Source organism: Pezoporus wallicus, unplaced genomic scaffold (assembly GCF_028554395.1).
Source record: "Pezoporus wallicus isolate ANWC-B61680 ecotype Strahan unplaced genomic scaffold, APGP_CSIRO_Pwel_v1 contig_7344, whole genome shotgun sequence".
Classification (NCBI taxonomy): Eukaryota; Metazoa; Chordata; class Aves; order Psittaciformes; family Psittacidae; genus Pezoporus; species Pezoporus wallicus.
Window position 1 is genome coordinate 438,808 of NW_026640533.1, and position 19,733 is coordinate 458,540.

General features: G+C 44.1%; 1 protein-coding gene across 9 annotated transcripts in view; it reads right to left on the reverse strand.

The window, feature by feature from the left end:
* Window positions 1–19,733, reverse strand: part of NRG1 (neuregulin 1) — a 458,712-nt gene that overhangs the window by 169,735 nt on the left and 269,244 nt on the right. For 2 of the 9 annotated variants that reach the window (XM_057419352.1, XM_057419343.1), the window contains exon 1: window positions 9,468–9,771. The exons of 2 other annotated variants lie outside the window; for them this stretch is intronic. In XM_057419352.1, coding sequence (XP_057275335.1) covers window positions 9,468–9,711 — 244 coding nt within the window. In that variant the 5' untranslated portion in view covers window positions 9,712–9,771. Of the gene's footprint in view, window positions 1–9,467; window positions 9,774–19,733 lie in introns of those variants that run through there. 5 more of the 9 variants (XM_057419346.1, XM_057419348.1, XM_057419353.1 and 2 more) reach the window with 5 other exon arrangements.

Below are 19,733 nucleotides of genomic sequence, written 5' to 3' on the forward strand. Positions count from 1 at the left end.
TACACTGTCTGTGTAGTCTGGCAACAACTTGCTCAGGAGGTCAGTGGAGAAGCCTGACATGCAAAAAAGACCTCACCTAGTAATTTTTGCATTCATCCCATAGCTTTTGATTGAACTATAGCATACCTTTCAAAAAAGGATACCAACCCTCATCTCAGATGCTGTGAACAGAAATCCTCCACATACTCAGACATGTCCTTCCTCTGCCTAACTGCCTCCACTTTTAAAATCAGTGCCTTTCAACTAACCTCACCAGTGCACCAGCAGCTCCATTCATCCTTGAGAGCTCCCAGAGAGAACACACTCTTTACAGTGAGCTTTATACCTCTGCATTTCCAGCCCACCCTTTACAAGTTCAACTAGCAGCTTTCATGTTTTCAGGTTTGCTTTTCAAAAGCTTTGCTAACTTCTCCAAAAGTAACCTCTTTAACCTCTATAAAGCTGGTATGGTTCACTGCAGAACTTCAGCAGAGGGCAGAAACAGGAAAGAGGCATTGGCTACCCTAAGACACCACTTTTTACAGATCACATTGTTCCCACTGAAGGCGTATGGGAAGTTCCTCTTCTGTTCTTGCAAGGGGACATGCTGCCTTTGGAAGCAGCCTGCTGGAAAACTTTTCTAATACCACCTTCTCTCTGAGGGTCTCTCAGATCCAACCAGTGACACTCCCTGAACATACAAGTCTGGCATAGCGGCACACAATTGACATCTTCCTTTATGCCCTTCATCCCCATATCCCTGCTGTGGAACTTGCTCCTGCCAAGAGCTGGCTGCACAGGACCTGTGGGGCAGCAATGCACATGCTACCTAAAAAGCCCCCCATCTATCTGTCCCCTCTGCAATAGAGAGATCAACAATGCACAGTGGCCTCCGGGAAACTGATTTTCCTAGAGGGGAAGGAATATTTATGCACATCAAAAACAGGGTAAAAGCCTGGCTTCTGTTATCTCTATGTTATTCTTATCTCTAGAATGGCCATATGTCAGGAAACAGAGTGGTTGAAGAAAGAGGTTAGACTGAGAGTCAAGAGACTTGGTTTCTGTGCTGGGATGAGACTCTGATCTGGCATGACCTTGAACATCTGTAAACTTTTGGCTCCTAGGCAATCAGAGCTTGCTCTCAGACTGAGCTTGTTCCATAAGGCAGAATTTGAAGGACACAGATTTCAGCTACCCCTCAAAGAACTGTGATGATACAAACAACACCAGCTTATTTGGCACAAATCAAGGCTACATGCAAAAAAGTATTTAAAGAATAATGAGCCTCATTTCATTTATTAGCATCCATTGCAAGTATAATGCAATAACTCAGAGCAGTTTTCAGTGCTGTTTCATACACAGGTGCAATATAATACTGACAGAACATCCACTTTTTTTTCCTTTCTAGGTCCACTGCACTTCTGCAAAGGAAAACTGATCAGTCTGTCACTGTAGGAGCTAACAATCCTGCTAAAACATCACATCCACTCACACATAACATTCTAATACTGGATTTAAAATGTAATTCTGACAGTAACAGCAGTGGGAACAACCTCTACCAATCACCTCTGCAACTGGATGTTACCATGGACTCTGTTTAGTCACCTCAAGTATGCATTCAGGCTTCTGTAACTGTCTTCAAAAGGATTAACCATTAGCCATAGGACATGGCATGTGGGTTGACTCAGGGGTAAAATGAAAGCTGTTAATGCAGGAGAAAGACATTGAGCAAGGCTCAGCCTGAGTCCACATCTGAATGCCAAGCCCAAGCTACCTGACCTGGATTCCCCCTGCTTACAGAGGTGGAAGGACCATCAGCTCATAAAACCTGAGAAAGAAATGCACAGAGGGAATGAGGAAAGGCTCCCAAGTGAACTGTCACAAATGGATTAACGTCTCTCTCTTCCTCCCTGGCCTGCAAAGCCAGTAGACTCCTTGTCAGAGCTAGGAGGAGACAAATGGCCCACAGTGAACAAACTACATAACATGGTTGATTTCTCCCCAAATATAATGATCCCACAGAAAATTACACAACCAGAAATGCAAAACCAGACACAAGTAGTATTCTGTGCAGAAATAAAACACTAGCATTTACTCTAGTCGGGAGGTCAAGTTAAAGACTGCTATTTGTCCCTTATGAATACCTTGTTATTTTCCTTTTTAAAAAAAATAAATAAATAAATTTCTCATTAACAGAAATAGAGCAGATGGGAAGGACAGAAGGAAGGGCAGATGGATGGAAAGGAGTAAGAGAAAAAAAAGAAGAGAATGGGAGAAAGAGGTGAGGATAGAGAAAAGGGGGAAGGGAGGAAATGAGTGATGGAGCAAGCAATGGAGAGAGGAGAGGAGAGAGGGAGGAAGTGAGACAGAAAGGAAGGAAGGGAGGCGAAAGAGTTAAGTAAAAGAGGAGAAAAGCGTACTCATGAACATCTCTGTGAACTCACGCTGGGCAATTTCACACTCATATCACCCGAGATCAGAACAGTGTTTGCTGGGACCTAAGTCACCGTCACAGGTTCTCTACCAGTTCACCTGCACATGCACTGACCTGCAGCACAACGTAACAGCCCCACCCCTCCTGAATTTTCAGGAGCCTGCTTTTCAAGTTGCCATCTTCACCCTCTAACAGCGTCGAAGCACCCATAGGGCCACAGGACCGAAAAACATCCCCTCAGGCCTCCTGCACCCACCTCCTCACCCCGAGGCCCCGCCGGTCTGGGGCAGCGGGCTGCTCCCGCCCCACTGCCGGCTATGTGCAGGGCCCGAGGAGGGGAGGCTGCGGCAGGTCCGGAGCTCTGAACCCGAACCGCCGGGGCCCGCGCCAGCAGCAGCGCTCCCGCCGCACCCTCTCGCGGCCGCCGGCGGCACCGACGCCAGCAGCGGCACGGGCACCCCTCCGTCCTCCAGCCCCTCTGCCTTTCCTCTGGTCACCCACCGATACTCTCCCCTTTCGTTATGATGATGACTATTTTCATTAGTTTTAGCGCCCCGTGAGCATTCCGTGCAAGCCCCGCCGCCCTGGAGTGTTTTTTCTGCTGCACGCCGCCTGTAGCCCCGACGCTGACCCCGTAATGTTTCAAATGCAAGACTTTCAATTTTCTCGGGCTGGAACAAGATCTCCCCCTGGCCCCCGCAGACCCCAAGACTCGGTGTATTTGAGGGAGCAACTGAGGGTTAACTGAAACACCTCAAGCTTGTTCAAGCGGTTCTTTGTACAGCTAGTATGACTCACACAAACTATTGACACTTCGTTTGTTTTCTTGTATCATAACGGAACATGATAAACTATCAGTACTGTTAAAGGCACATTCACTCTTGTTACTTTTGGAATGTTAACAAAACACTGATTTCGTAAGAATTCATAGCATTTCCAGAGCTTCTGACACTCTGCGACACAATTGTTCTTCACTGTTTTGCTCTTGGTTATAAGTACCTGCCTCAAAGAACTATCAGATGCTTCCGGACAGATTAAAAAGGGAAGGTGGGGGAAGGGAGATGCTTGGAAGAGTTTTCCACAGTTCAGCACTTAGCTCGCTTTACTTTCAGAATAACAAATTGTCACTTAGGTAAAGCCTAAAGCAGAATCTGTTTCCGAAGATGCTCAGTAGCTTCTGTGTGATTTTTTTGTGGCTAGACTTTCATGAATTGAGTACCCAGAAAGTTTTCTTGAAAACCCAGTGACTTTGATTCAGTAGGCAAGATGAAAAGTGAGTTGCTCCAAATAGAGTGCTGAAGCCTCCTGAAAAATCAGCCACATAGGATCCTTTTTCTTTTTACTTATGAGAGCTGTTTCAAACTGTTTCACTCAATTTGTTTTGTTGTTTTTTTTTTCTTTTTTTTTTTTATTTTCAGTTACTGACTTTCCAGACATTCAAAAAAGAGAAGCCCACAATTACAAATAGACAAACTCAGATCTGAGTGTCAGCTCACAAGCTTTGCCAGGGATTAATGTTTTAAAATCCTTGCATAGCTTAGCAAATTGTGGCATTTTTATACCCAAGATAAAAATTTTGTTTGGCCTTCCCCAATTATCAATATTCGCACAAAGTTTAGACCAGTTTCTGGGTTTATTTCACAAGGGAAATGTCTTTCTATACACATACAGTATTTACCTGACAACAGTACTGGTATGTCCTCACAATTCTGTTTGCATTCCCATGGCTACAGTCAAGTAGTACTTGTAGTGCTAAGTCAAAAAAGTTGAACGGTGACTAATCTTATTTATTCACAAAACATGAACACACTCGCATGCTTTTTAAAGGATTCATTCTCAAAATTGCTCTGAAGATTGTGTGGAATGTTTGGAGCATTCAGGCATTGCAGGTGGAGAGGCTTTCCTCACAGAAAAATGTACAGGCATACCTGCACCACATAAATATTTTGGCCTGGATACACCAGAAGCTGTCACTCCCTCTAAGCAATGATTTTTCACTGAAGTGGACAAGTTTTACCAGAAATCACAGCTCTCATTCCATCTGCAAGGCTCTTGTCTTCAATTCATGCTGAAATACTGACCTGCCTTCTGACCTCTCCTTATTGAGTATCAATTTAAACTTAGCAAGCTTCAGACTGAACTGTAATCCTCCCAACCAAGCCCTGACCTGCAACTTGGCCTTTAATATGATCAAAACTATTTCTTTTTCCATCAGCCAAGCCTGCTACCAGGATGCAGTCAAAGGTGATGCTCAGTCACACTCATCTCATCTGAACTTCATGCTGTGTATTTTGCAGTGTAGTCTCAAAGCTCTGCTATTTTATATAACTCTAAATTAAACTTCTTGCCAGCAAGTACCAGGTACTTATTTTTTATGCCAATGGCTACAACCTCCCTTCTCTGGGCTCTGCAAGTGTAAATGTGTTCAGAACAATGCTGCTGAGGTCACCTCACTGAAATGATGATTGGGACCCATCTTTGCTACTCATCCTTTTCCCCAAACAAATTTGTCTTTGTGTACCAGATTCTTGAAGAGTCTTGCTTTTCCTACCTAGAGTGTGACTGGTGTAACCCATAGCTACAGAGCTCACTGCTTGGACTGCACTGTCAGTCTTTGAACACAGCAAGGTGGTTTTCTCAGAAATACTTCATGTCTTCTCATGCTCTGTCCTTTCCAGCAGCCCCTTCCTCATCTTCTCTGCTAACCAGGAACCACCTGAAAACTCACATTACCTGAGATGCCTGGGACCACTTGACCAAGTGGCTGTGCAGCTGATGTGCTGGTGCACCACCTTACTTTCCAAAACACAGCTCTTTCATAGAGGGAATTTTCCTAGGTTGATTCCTTTCCCGCACTTCGCTAGCACCACCTTATGTGGTCCAATGCAAAGGCTAGGCTGGCAGGAGGTTCAAATGCTGACACAGTGCCCCCAGTCCCAGTCTCCCTGCTCCTGCTGTAAGAGCACCCAAAGTCAGGAGCAGTCCCTTTGTGAGGAAGAGGTCTGGAGACCTTGTTTCACAACCTCAGCTTCCTTGCAGTAGGTTTCCTTGCCCAGGCTGGATGTATTTCAACGTGCTGGCGATGCCTTGGGAAGCCCTGCTGGCATATTTGTTGAGCCTGTCTGAATCCTCTGTTGGCACAGCAGTTCAGTGAAATCACTCAGAGAAAAGCTGTAAGCTTCTGTCCATTTGTAACACTCTTTCCTCAGTTTTCTACCCTCTGTATTTATCATGGCCCAGAGTACCCTGCTGAAGGAAGAGACAATCACTCTTGACTTGAGACAAGCCAGACAGAATCAGTTTACTCAAGACCACTTGAAGTGAGAGGATGAAATGTTCTTCTACACAATTTTAGTAACAAAAGAAACCATGACAACATGAACCTCCCAAAGCTTTTGTAAGAGTCTACATTTTACCTGGGCAATGAAAAACATGAAGATTTTTTTTTTGTGTGTGTTACCACTGTGCAGCTAACATACGAGACACAGCTTGCTCAAGTTTGGGTTTGTTCTATTTTCAGTAACTCTCTTCTTGAATGGTTATGCGAGAGTTTACAGGTAAGTTATGACAGAAGGTAGTAAAGAAACACCTTCTCACACACTTTTTTTTCTCCCAAATCATAAAGCCGATTCTCAACTTGGTGACAAGTTACCAATTAGATGCTTCCAGACCCAAGATTGAAGGGATATGTGATACAGTTTGACAGCCAAAAGCAAACTCAGCTGAGATAAGCTGTGATCAGAAAAAATAAAACAATGCAGCAGTAAATAAAAAACCCTAAAGATCTGTTAAAAGCTTCTGTGCTAGTGCACAGATCTTAAAACTGGTGACTGGCCACAAGCTGCTGTTTTTCATATAGGAGGAAGACTGGATGCAAACTACTGACAGAGAATAACAGCAGAGAAGATGCCAATTCCTGGCATAATTCGATCTAAGAAAGTAGGGACTTTTAGTTGCTACTAAAAAGCAAAACTGTTTCATGACCTCTCAGACTGCATATCCTACACATACCTCATCATCAGGTACGACAGCAAAATTGTATCAGCAAAAAGGAGAAATCGTGGTAACACCAAAGTCAGAAGGCCTTCATATCATCCCTACTAAGTACTGTTAATCAACATGTGTAGCCCAGTTATTAATCAAAGCTCTGATATGCTTGAACAGAGAGAATAAAAGCTCATTGCTACAGGGATGCTAGAGAGGGACTCTTGTATCTTGGGCTGTAGTGCCAGGACAAAGGGTAACAGGTTCAAACTAAACCAGGGGAAGTTCAGGTTAGATATAAGGAAGAAGTTCTTTACTGTGAGGGTGGTGAGGCACTGGAACAGGTTGCCCAAATAAGTGGTAAATGCTCCATCCCTGGCAGTGTTCAAGGCCAGGCTGGAGAGAGCCTTGGGCAACATGGTCTAGTGTGAGGTGCCCCTGCCCACAGCAGGGGGGCTGGAAGTAGGCGATCTTAAGGTCCTTTTGAGCCCTTACCATTCTATGATCATACGATCTTACATTAACAAACCTCTCTGCTCTTTCTCTTCTAAAGTATCACTTGTTCTAAATGCCCTCCCAAGAGAAAATACTCTTAAGTAACAGATTTAATAAAATTTATAAATGTAACATTTCTAGTGTTAGATTATTTGATTGTGAGCTAAGTGTACAATGATGTCTTATGCTGTATTTCATTCTCCTATTAGATACCATACCTTCAAACACTATATGGATTAGCTACACATGTGAATTACCTTGCCACATACACTCACATCTTGGAAGGAGTAGAATTTTAATTATGTAAGATAGAAGAATGCTCAGTTCTTGCCCACACAGGTAACTTTTGAATAGCAACGTCAGGTATGGATAAAGGCGGTACTCTTTCATACCAACAAAAACATACTGGAGCTTTGGAAAACTGAGGTAAACACTTGCAGAAAAGCAGACTTTTTCTCGTTCAAATACTGATGTAGCCTGGCTTAGTAGGAACATGAGCCCTCTAGCTATTTAGCAAAGCCTTCGGAGTTAGGAGTGGTCTGAGCCCTCCCTTGGTGAACATCAGTCTACACTTGCCATCTTTCAGATAAAACATGGCAGACATGATCAGACCACAGCACCAGAAGTGGGAATTAAATACAAATTGATACCTAAACTTTAGGTGATATATACCTCTTTGGATCCTCCAGCCTGTTATTCTGCTTCTCCACACCAAAGAATGAAGACCGTCTTCTCAAAAAATCTGTTCTTAGTTGGCAATTAATTTGGTTGGGTTACTCAAAAATATCCCCTCTGGTTCATAGCTCCTTTCTTTGCTCCCTCAGCACTGGCACAAATGCCCAACCCAAGGTATGTGGAGCTTCCTGCACTCCACACAGAGCTGGATTCGACTTCCAGAAACAATCCCAGTTCCTCCAGTGCAGCAACCCCACTCCACTGGAGACAAAAAATCATCCACAAAGCAGGAAAAAGAAAGCTCTCCTACAAGAATAGGATGGGACACTATGGGACTCTGAGGCGCGTAGTCAGAAAATGTGTCTCCCCTTTACACGTCCTCAAAAGAGCTTTCCTATCACAAATCTTCCGACATGTCACTGTCCTCCTGGCTTTTGTCAACCATAAAACCAAACAAAAACCCCTCAAACACTTTGAGCAGCCCAGCTGTCATGGGTAGGTTTGCCAGAGGTTTTAATGTTCAAAGAAGTATATCTCCCAGTTTTTGTAGGAGATGCTCACTATACTAGTATGGTAACAATAAACAACATTGTAAAGACCCAGTGTGAGAGAAAGAGGATCAAAAGGAGAGTTTGTCTCTAGCTTGGCATCACAAGGGAAATGTTGATGGCTGTACCTCAAACTCACTTATGTCCACTCAGCTGGGTGAACTGTGTCTTCAACAGACAGAGCAAAAGAGGATGCATTGGGCAGTGCTAGTTTGAGGATTATTAGCCCAAGGGGATACCTGCTGCTGTGCTGAATCACAGATCCTCCCTGAGCGCTGATGGCTTGAACTCTAGAGCAGCATCATGATGCACTAAGCAAAATTAATGGAGGTATATTTAGGAAGTTTTACCCTTTGGAGCTGTTTGTCTGTTTAGAGGAAAAAAGAAAAAAAAAAAAAAAGAAACCCAAACAAAACAACCGACACCAAACAAAACAAACCAACCAACCAAACAAGCCCAAATTGGGCAACTGACTGCTTTTCATATGGCTCTTAAAAAAAAATAAAAATTCCAACAAACAGCAAACAATTCAAAGAAATAGGTAAACTAACCACTGACTCCAGCTACACACTGCTGCTGCAGAAAGCCAAGTGCATTTGCATGTACCGCTAGGCTTTCTGATAAACTAGGTAGCATAGAGCTCTCTAGGAAAAACATCATGTGCTCCCTTGCACTAGGAGTCTCGATCTTGATTGAGGTGTTTGGCTAATACAAATAAATAACTACAGCGAGTGAGGCAGCATGATCAGTGCGCGCCCTACCTTTGAGGTCGATCCACAGAGTCCTATGCCTGTGGACACCTAGGAAGGGCTGGGGTATCACCAGCACGAATCCTCGCCCTTCATAGTGGGGAGGCATACGAGAAACAGCACGTGCTGCTAAGCGAGCGAAATGTCCTTTCTGATCATCCCTGAGTAAATAGCTGCAAGTTTAGACAAAATACCCCACACGAAAGTTTGCCATCTGTTAGCTAAGTGATTTCTGGGGAAGGGGCAGAAAACGTGTTTTGTAATTGGAGAGAGAGCCCCACGCCTTCCCAAAAATGCAAGGGGGAGGGGGAAGAAAAAGAAAGAAAAGAAAAGAAAAAAAAAAAAAGCAACAGCTGGCCTAGAGCCGCTCAGAGTTACGGGCCGGTGGGAGGAAAGGAGGGCGGGCGGCAGACCGGCCCGCGGTCGGATAGCCGAGGGGCTCCCGGCAACTCCGCTGCTCCGCGGGGCCGGGCAGGTCGGCTAGCAGCCGCCGCGGGGCCGGGCCAGGAACCGGGGATGCGACCACACCGTGCTGTCCCACGGGTGTGGGAAGAACGCAGTGGGTCCACGATGGGCAGCCCCCACACCTGCCGAAGGGCTTACCTGTGGCGGACGCGGGCGCCTCGCCCTGCTCCCTTGGACCGGGCTTCTTGCCCGGCCCTTTGCCCTTCCTCCCCTTCCTGCCGTTGCCGTCTTTTTTCTTCTCGGCCATCCCGGCTCCGGCCGGCACCGCGCTCGCAGCCGCCGCCGTTCCAGCGGCCGTCCCAGCGGCCGTGCCCGCGGCCGTGCCCGCAGCCGTCTTCGGCGCCGCCGCTGTCGGTTCCCGGAGCGCCCGAGGCTCCAGCATCGCTCTTGCCTGCCGCCGCCTGGGACTTGGAGCCGCGAGTTCCTTGGAAGTTTTGGGAAACTCCTCTCCGGGCTTTTTTTTTTTTTCCCCTTCACCCCCTCCCTCCTTCTCCACCCCCTTCTTTTTTTTTTTTTTTTTCCTTTTTCTTGCCTTTTCCCTTCCTCTCCTAATAATAATAATAATAAACTCCAGCCCACATACACACCCCCTCGGCACACGCCTCACTAATGCCCGCCCCGGGCACCGCACGCTTGCTCTCGAGAGGCGCCTGCACGGCCCCAGGGTGTGGGGCTGCCGCGGCCCCGGCCCCGGCCCCTGCCCCTGCCCCTGCCCCGGGGAGGGCGCAGGCACCGCGGTCCCGGCGGGGGAGAGGCGGGGCGGGGCAGGACAGGGTGAGTGGTGCAGCCCGGTGCCCCCCCCCTCCCCGCCCGGCAAAGCCCGCGAGTGTCTCCGCCGCCGACCTGCGGGCACACCGCGGGGGAGAGGCTCGGGGACGGCGATCAGAAAAGCGAGAGGCGGTAGCTGCCGCTGCGGCTCCTAGCGTCCTTGCGCGCTGCCACTTAGGCACCTGCTTCAGGTTCCCGACCGGCCGCGCCAGCCCTCCCCGGCTGCGGTGGGGGCTCAGATCAAGGCGGGTTTGCGGGGCCAGCGTGCTGTCCCGCGCCTGGTGCTTTGCAAGGAGATCCTGCCGCCGGGGAGGTCTCACTACCGCCCCGTCTTCTCAGCGTGGGTCCTTCGCTACTTTTGTGTGTATCCTCTCACGGGGCTGATCACAGGACCACTAGTTCTCAGACTGTGAGCTGATCAGGGAAAGACTTCTTGCCGTTCATAGGCGAAACTGTATCCGGTATAGCCATGGCAGAGACAGCTTTAAAGTAACAGGTAACTGTAAATATACCAAACTGAACTCCACCGTCACGCAGAAACCTTCAAGAATCTGTGTATATAGTTGCTCAGCTAACCCGAGCCACATTCCCTGCTGATTTCCATTATCTGTAGGAGATGCACTTACACCATTAGGTGGGAAACACAATACTCTGGGAAGTTACAGGAAAGGTCTGCTCCAAACTACTTAAAATCTCACAACGGAAGGTTTCCCCTGTATGCTTAGTAAGGTCATGCAACATGGAAAACCAGGTAAGATCAGAGCCTACAAGTAGGATTGCTACTTCACAGTTCTCAGTGATTCCTCCTTCTCTAGAAGAGACTATACCATGTTTCCCCTAGGCTGCAAAAACATTTGCAATGATTACCATGCACAAAAGATTCTATAGAATGCTTTTTAAATATTGTTTGATTGAAAACATTCAAAAGTCTTCCTGAGTGAGGCCCCCAAAAGGCAAAACACTCCAAACCCAACATACACGGAGTTCCTCATCTTTTGGGGCTGAAAGTTTTAGGGCTCAATTATGTCAAGATGCTCTCCTAGAGTAAGATTTTTTTTAAGAAAGCAGTGGTTAACCAGTGATGCTGGGTGTTCAGCATTTGGACTTTGAAACAAACAGAAAACCACAGTACTCTTGTTAAGTTCTGTCTCTATGGTAAAATAAGAGGAATGTACAATATCGACTGCAAAACAATAAGGCAAAAAAAATGCAGTTCCTCGGTGGCCTGGCAATACAGCATCAGTGAGCAAATCAAACCACTGGGGGGGGGGGGGGGGGGGGGGGGAGTAAAAGACCTGGGTACAATTCTTGACACAAAAAGATACAGAAGATGCCAGCTACAGGACGCATTTGAGCAACATTTTGAATTTCTTGACACACGGCGTTATGACATCCTGTTTCAAGTGTGCTGAACCGTAAATGAGGGAATAAGCCCCAGTCAGGGCGGGGAGAGAAAGCAAATCTCACGGAAGAGCAGCTGGAGATGGGGAGATATTACTGGTGTCAGTAGCTCTGTTTCTCCTTAAGGGGTCACTACTCAGCAAGGAGGCAGCCTACTCCAGCAATATCTAAAGGGCTGTGTCGGGTAATAAAGCGTACTTTCAATTAATGTCGATATGACCTGGTTTTCTGTACTTTGCAAAATCTAAATGCTTGAGGTAAACATCATCTTCACTCCGTGTTCATCAGTATCAGACCATCATTCCCGGGAATTATCAGCATCGAGGCTCTATGAGAAGGACACAGGGTGGACCCCCTACCAAAGACTCTCTTTTTGAGGGTATGTTACTGTAAGAAGACCCCAGGAGGCTGAGGATGCTTTCAAAATGAAAGACTAAAAATGCAGTGCCATATTCCTGACTCCCTGGCACCTTCTGTCAGAAACAGGAAATTTCTTGAGAAAGCATACCAGAAATCTGCCCCCGAGAGAAGCCTGTTATTCCCAGGAGGAAACTATCATTCATTTTAGACAATGTGTCACAGATCTGTAGCAGAAGGGTGTGATTGACTCCTGCATACACTGACGAGAAAGATGCAAGTATCACTCATGGCACGTAAGACCGTCTCTCCTCTTTTGCTGTCACCAGCTGTGAGGTACTTCAGCAGAGTGGGTAGCAGCTGACAGTGCACCATGTTAAAACAGCTGTTTCCCCCTCAGCTGCAGTACTGTGGTAGATAGTGAGCTTGTCAGAGACCAATCAGAAAATGATCAATGTACAACAATCCCTTGAGCTGCTACAGCACAGTCCTGTCTACTGATCTCAAAGCACTTTATCAGTTCAAACATCCAACTTCTTGTAATAGATGGAAGCAACCATGTACATCATTTCAGTGGAAATGATACAGTTTAGACACGTTGCACAAACTCATAAAAATTACACAGTTGCTTGGGAAACTGACAGCGCATCAGTTCATTGTAGGACAGGTAAAAAAGGGCCTCCTGCTTGCCGCCACCACTGATGGAAACTGTGCATGAAGCTTTTGCTCCTTAACCTCCGTGCTCTCCCCAGGTCAACTTCTTCAGCATAGAAATTTAGCTCCCCCTATGCTCATGCTTATCTGGTAGTCGGGCTGGTAGTCTGGCTACTCTGGACTGGACCTCTGCACTTTGTACAATTGTATATATCATGCAAAGTGAATGCAGAACACTGCTAAGTCTGATTTTTCACTCATATCTCTGCAAAATGCAATGCACGGTGAAAGAGACATACCGGCAAACAAAAATAAATAAAAAGTGCTCCATAGTAACAAACAGTTGAATGAAAAGTCAACAATCTGATTTTCTTTTGCTTCTAGGTTCATTTTTACAAATACACTGGCTATACAAAACTGCAAGTAATCTGAGACTCCAAAGCCTTACCACAAGAGTACGAAGTGCTTAAATACCTTTTTCTTTTTTTCGTTTTTCTTTTTCTTTTTTCTCACAGAAAATGCTCTTATTTAACAAACTCAGTTCTTCGATTTCCAGTTCATGGTTTAATCCTCTTCTCAGTCTTCCCCTAAACTGTGGACTGCCAATTTCTCTTTTCCTCTACTTGGTGTTCCTTTAAGACCCATAAGAACAAGTGGGAAGACAATCTGCATAAGATCAAAACTGCTTATTGCTATGCCACTGGTGACAAGAAAAGAGTAAGGAACATTGGCATAAACAGAACTAAATGGTAAATCCTAACCATAACTATGAATAAAACACACTTTTATCTTAAGCTGGACTTGAAATTTTGTCAGCAGCTAAGCACCAAGCCGTTGACATCTACTCAGCTGGGTCAGGACAACAGTAGCTTTTGTTCTACTGACATTTTGAAGATGCGAATCTTGATTACACAAAGGTATCCTAACAGTGGCTTAAAGGTCAAGACGACAGACCAGCATCTTTGGCAACAGCAGCAATCGTGACAGGTGATGACGTCCCATTAACGTCTATTTCAGGAAATAGCACATTTCAGAGTTGTTTGTACATGTGTCTGTATATATGTTGTTACAAACAAGACCTGATAGTCTCCAATTTACCAATAATTTTTACAGACTTGATTTGTGTAAATTCAGGAAATTGTTGCAACAGGAGAGGTGGATGCTTTAACATTTACCACTTCAGAACTTTTAAAATCATCTACTCACAACTCCTACCCCCATTAATATGCAATACATTGATGCTCTTCGGTGTGTGACGGATGAAAAAATATTTTTGTGCAGTTAATGGGCATAAGCTTTGTCTTCCTCAAAAACATATCAGGCCGAAGTTTCTACAGGATACTACACTTCGGAAAAACATTGTTAGTTATAACCAAGGACATGGCCTCTAAAAGTAGACTAGGTGAAAAGGCATGGAAGGTGAAAACCTATTAAGAGGAATAATTTTGGCAGCCCTTGTTTGAATCCAAACTTCTCTAGCCCCAGCAGTACTGACAGCTTTCTCACTTTAGTGGTGTGACTCCATTGACCAGTGTTCAGGTCCACATATTGTGCTGTCACAGAAATGATCCAAATTAATTTTTTAAGTGTATTGAAACTTCATCAATTTCTGGGTGGATATTCTAATTCAGGACTAAAATATTCTGAAATTAAGTTCAGACCAGTCCACTTGGTAAGACAACGAAGTCTAATCACATTAAAAGCACCTTTGATTAAAATGCCAAAACAGAGATTTAATGTGGTTTAGCAAATTCACATTAAATGTGAACCTGTTTTGGATCCAGATTGATTTTCTTCACTTTAGGCAAGACCTTAGTGGCCAAGCATGATAATCTTCATCCTCCTGGTCCACTCACAAGGGAGCAACAGGCCTTCCAAATTAGACTGGCATACCCTGCTCCTGACAGGTCTGCTACTATCTCAGTGTCCCTGACTAAATAACTCTGCTAGCCTGATAGACCCCCAAGGACTACAGTTCACAGTGCCTTTGCCCCACAGGGTCTGTTGAAGAAAACAGCTCCCCTTTGGAGTCAATGACCCTTGAATGTGTTTTGCCTGCTCTGCCACAATCTCCTTCATGAGATTATCTCAATGGCATATAATCTCCAAAACATCTTGTCTTCAAAATACCCTTGTGGCTGTATGGCAAAGCTACTAGCATTTTTCTTTGCAGAAGGGAAAGCAATTTGGAACTGAGAGTGGATTTAAACCCCAGCAGCTCTCAGCTTTGTAGCTCCAAACTCTTCATGATCTGGTCATTAAAACAGCACCCTGAATTAGGCACACGGGCTCCTCATTCAGTGCCTGAGGAGTACCCAGTGGTGGGATTTACAACTGTGATGTGTACTAAGCAACAAACTATCCAAGTGTTAATTGTTACCCAAAATGTCTCATTGGAGCTTAGGAGGCTTTCAACTCCCTATTTCAGGGAGGTGCATTCACAGCCCCAAAGCAAAACACAAACATCATAAAAAAAGGAGATGCTGTTTGAAAATGATCAGAACAAGGACAGACATCCTCCCTCCTGCTTGTGCTAACAGCCCAGTGCAGGAAAATGTCCTCTCCCTAAGAGGAGAAACCTGAGCTTGGTTCCTTCATCTGTCCGAAAAGATGCAAGTGCACATCTCTTATTTCTCAGGAGTTAGACAAGCTCTTAGGTACCTTGTCCAAAAACTTTGAACTGGTGAAATACTTAGAAGATTGGGAACTGAAATAACCCCTTCTTTCACATAAGTGTTCTCATCAATACCATGCTTTGTTTGTCTGTGGCCTAGTATTTGATGGGCCAACTGCAACGGGACCAGCTGAGGGTATTCTTTCTTGTCTGAGCATACCAAGAGGTCTAGCCCCATAGACTGGGCATGCAGATGCATATTTTCTGTGTGGATTTCACTGAAAAGTCAGTTAAATGGCCTGCTGTTAAGTGCAAAAGTTGTTTAGATCCATTTTGTCATCAATATACAAAATGAAGGATAAGACTTCATGCTTGCACATACCTCCCCACACACATACGTTCACAGCTAGTTCAGAACTGCTGTGATTTTACTGGAGCTTTTGCTGCCCATGAAAATCGGTTAGATGAGCAGCAGTAAACAAAAATATATTGTATGTGGGGACAGGAGTCTCTCTGTGTGGGCTTTGTTTTTTCCATAACTCTTCTTATTTAAATCCTAAGCAAAAATGAATAAATACAGCTTTAGAGAGGGTGTACAGTCACTCCAGATTTGTTTTAAGGTCTTTCAACCAGCAAGATAATTAAGATGTGTCTAATTAAAGCCCGAGCCAGTGGTAAGATTCCCTGTTGTGCCTTAGCTGTGTAAGAAATACTTATCTATAGCTAGCAAGTCTTGACTGTTTAGCTCAGGCTATAAAAATTTGTGTGATTAATTACAGTGTCTCTGTTTAAATCCCTGATTTAGCAGGCATCATATTAGGCAAAGGAATATTTCTATGGCAACTCCTTTGCTTAAAGCCAGGCACAGACATAGGTATCTTTCAGAAATGTGGGTGGAGAAATATTGTTCTTTCATAAAGTCTTCATGACCTTTCCTTTCTAAATAAGTGGAACTTCAGGTAAAAAATGCCATTCCTGCTACCAAATTTTCTCAGCTGCAACCTTCACTGAGAATATTCTATAAGCAATATGTTGTTTTCACTGAGTTGTTTCAGAAAGTTGCATGCACTTTCCATCACATCCAAGCAGAAGATAATTTTGGTAGGCTTGCCTCAAAAAGAGAGCTGTGGTGTGCAAGGGTATCATTTCATGCTGTGAAATAAGGATTGAAGTGAAAGGTTAAATAGGAAATTAGTCAAGTGGTAAATTAAAGCCCAGGGAAATCCAGTTATTTCAAGCCTCAAAAAATAATGTTTTCAAGTTGTGTTAAATGCAGGGCACTGGTGGGTGGGGTGGAGGTGGGGTGTTACCTGCAGACAGGCCAAAACAAAAGCTGTGTATCTGTCTGTTTTGAGCCCTGCCAGCCATTTGGGAGGGTAGCAGGGTGGGGAGGAGAGGAGGAAATGCACCACAAATCTACTTAGGCACTATAGTTTTCCTGAGAACAAGGTACCTGGCTGACGGACAGGAACTGGGAGCATAAATCTGGAAAATTGCTCTCTACATGCCCAGCTCTTGTAATCTCCTTTAGAAGCCTGCTCCTGGCCGTTATTAGAAAATGGATATTAACCTGGATGGGACTTTTGTTTGACCCAGTATGACTAGTTCTCTGTTCTTTTGCTTTGCATGCAATTTAACAAGTACCTGAGATCTCAGGTCAGCACAAGGCTTTATCATATTTCTAAAAGCAAGTCGTGACTTCAGTGATCTGTGAGCGCAGATTCAGAGCTTTTATAGGAACTTGTTCCTCTTCCCAGACTAATTACCTTCCATTTTTTTCCACAATTGTAGAGACATGGTGTGAAGTCCTAATGCACTATCGTTCTGCCACAGTTAAGATGACTGCAGAGCCCACAGTCACTGTCTCATACTTCATCATTCTGGGACGACAGAGAGTACCAAAATATACATCTAGTAAAAGACTGCCAAGGGAAAGTTAAAACTACTTAAAAAAAAAAAAATCAAAAAAAATCTTCATTTTTCTTTTCATGGCTTTGCAAAACTGTGAATGAGGTTTTATGGGTTGCTTAGTGGTGGTGGGAAAATTGAATCCAGTGGAAAATACCAGACAAAGGGCTAAATATAGCTTTGTTTGGCAAAAGGTGTGGTGAGGAAGGTAGTGAATGTAGTGTGAAAGTTGAATAAAAACCCCAGAGGTCAGATCTCTGAGAATGGAAACTTAGCACAGTTCCTTTGAAGTTCGTGCAAACAGCAATTTGCTCACCCAAAAATTTGGCCCTAACACATGACTATTTCCAGATGGACCCTAGTTTAAAACATGCAGATAGCAAATAGCTTTGCTGTCTGCTCACTAGTTCACCCCTTTTTAAAGCCTGAATAGTCAAGCTCGAGACCCTCAGCACTGGAAGGGCTGCGATGTAATGAGTCTGGTGTGACTTCCTCTGTGGATAAAACTTGTTGTGAAATACTCTTTAGACAGAACTTTCTAAAGACCTTCATACCATACACACACACACACACATACACTCACACACACACACAGAGTACAGCTCAGGAGATGCTGTTGGGCATCACAGATCCCAGTAAGCACAGTACTTCATCATTGTGAAACCCTAACTAGATGTATATTTAGGGTTCTTTTGGATCACTGAAAAATTCCTACAGGTTGTGCCCTGGCTGCCAAGTTTAAGTGCTTGAAAGTGTGAATAACTGGGATATGGGTACTTCCTTTTGGGGCAAAGTTTTTTAAAAACCTTCATTAATCCTACCCCTATGAAAACAATGTGGAATTCAGCTGTCAGAGAATAAAATGTGTGGTGCCTGTGTCACTAAATTCTTTCAAGTAGTTTTAATTGACTCATAAAACATTCAAAACTGCGCCAAGACAAGAATCCTGTAACCCTAAATATACTAGTCCTATACTGCTTGCTTAGTAAAGCACTTGAAGTTGTGGGATCACTTCACTGACCAGAGAAAAAATATTTGTTTTTAATGGCAATTCCTCCTGTGAGTTTATTTATGAGTTAAAACTGACAATGCATGTGCAATTTCGCAAGCTCAGACCTTTGTCTGTTCATGATTAATCCACAGAAAGACTGCAGATATGTCAGTTATAAGGGAAAATATGGAAGTGTTATTTGATAACTTCATTGTTCTGTGTAGCTCTATGCTGGGACATTATGCAAACCCATTTAATCCTACACTTGCTCCTGAACTATTCATAACTATTCTTCACAGTTACAAAGTGGAGAACTCTGTAAACTAGAGTGCTCATTTTAGCTACCTAGCTGCCCACCTAAATCACAAGGTTTATGTTCCAAGATGGGAAGGTAACATTTATAACCAAAACCAGGTTCTCAACTTAGTAATGGGACTGACAGCAGTCACTGTTTTTAGTGCATACTGATATCTATTCTCTCTTAAGGGGTATTAACTATTCCTTCTTTTGCCAGGTTTCATTCTGCATCAGGTAAGTGACGGTCAGCCTACTATTAGCATTTCATATGTCTGTCACTTTAATAGTAACATCTCCAGAGAAAAAGACTCTACAGCAAAAGCAAAGAGATTACAATCAACCAAATCCTGATGATTTAGTAAGAACCTGCCAGTGAAACCAGGGAGGAGTCAAAAGTGCCATGAAATATTCCAGGATGCACCAGTAACTCATGTGTTCACAGTGAGTGGTTGTAGAACATGACAGTGGTAACAACATATTGTACAGGCAAAACAAAGAGCTGACATTTTTGTCAAGTTTCTTCACAACGTATCAGCTGCCCAGGGACATTGACCAAAAAAAACCCCAAAATAACTCCAAAGGACCTTGTAAGACTGAAAAATTAAGTCATCCAAGAAAATTATCCCTGGGGAATGCACACTTCCAATACAGTGCATAAGGACGCACCAAAACAACACCTGCAGTTGCCTTATCAAAATACAGCAAGTAACAGAAGCCTTTTCTTTTAATATTGCCAATATGCTGGTAATGACTACTTTGCTAATATTGTCAATATACTGTTAGATGACAGTGAAACAACATGTATTCCAGATGAAATAATGCTATATTACAGAGACTGGATACAGTAAAGTTATTCAAAAAGACAATTGGCTTACTTGCAAACACTAAACTCAGCTGTATGTTTTTCAGTGATGCAGGGTCATGCATGCAACAAAACAAACCAGAGGCCTTCTACTTTCAGCCCATACTGCAGGGAAATTAGAAAAGAATGTATTTGCATTGTGAATGGAAAGATCTGGGAGCATGATGGAAAGCTGGATATTTTGCCTCATAAACCTGCACAACAACAACTCAACAGGCTGACTTGTGACAGGCAGAAAGAAAGAAAGAAAAACATAAACAGCATAGCAAAAATTCATGCAAAGGCATTTTAGTGGGATTCCATAAATGCGAACAAGAAATGGAACATGAAACAAAAGCAGGGAACAGACAAGAAGACTGGCAGGAAAGAAGCAAAAGCATGTGCACTTCCCCACTCTGTGGTAGGCTTGCTGCTGCAACTGTGCTTCCATTTCCCTAGGTGCAGGATGAACAGCTCTCAGCACGCCACGCTGCCCTGCAGGTTTCCCCATGTGCTCCTTTCTGCTTCTGGAGGTAGAACTGGAGTCCTTTGGAGTTAATGGTAGGAAAATAT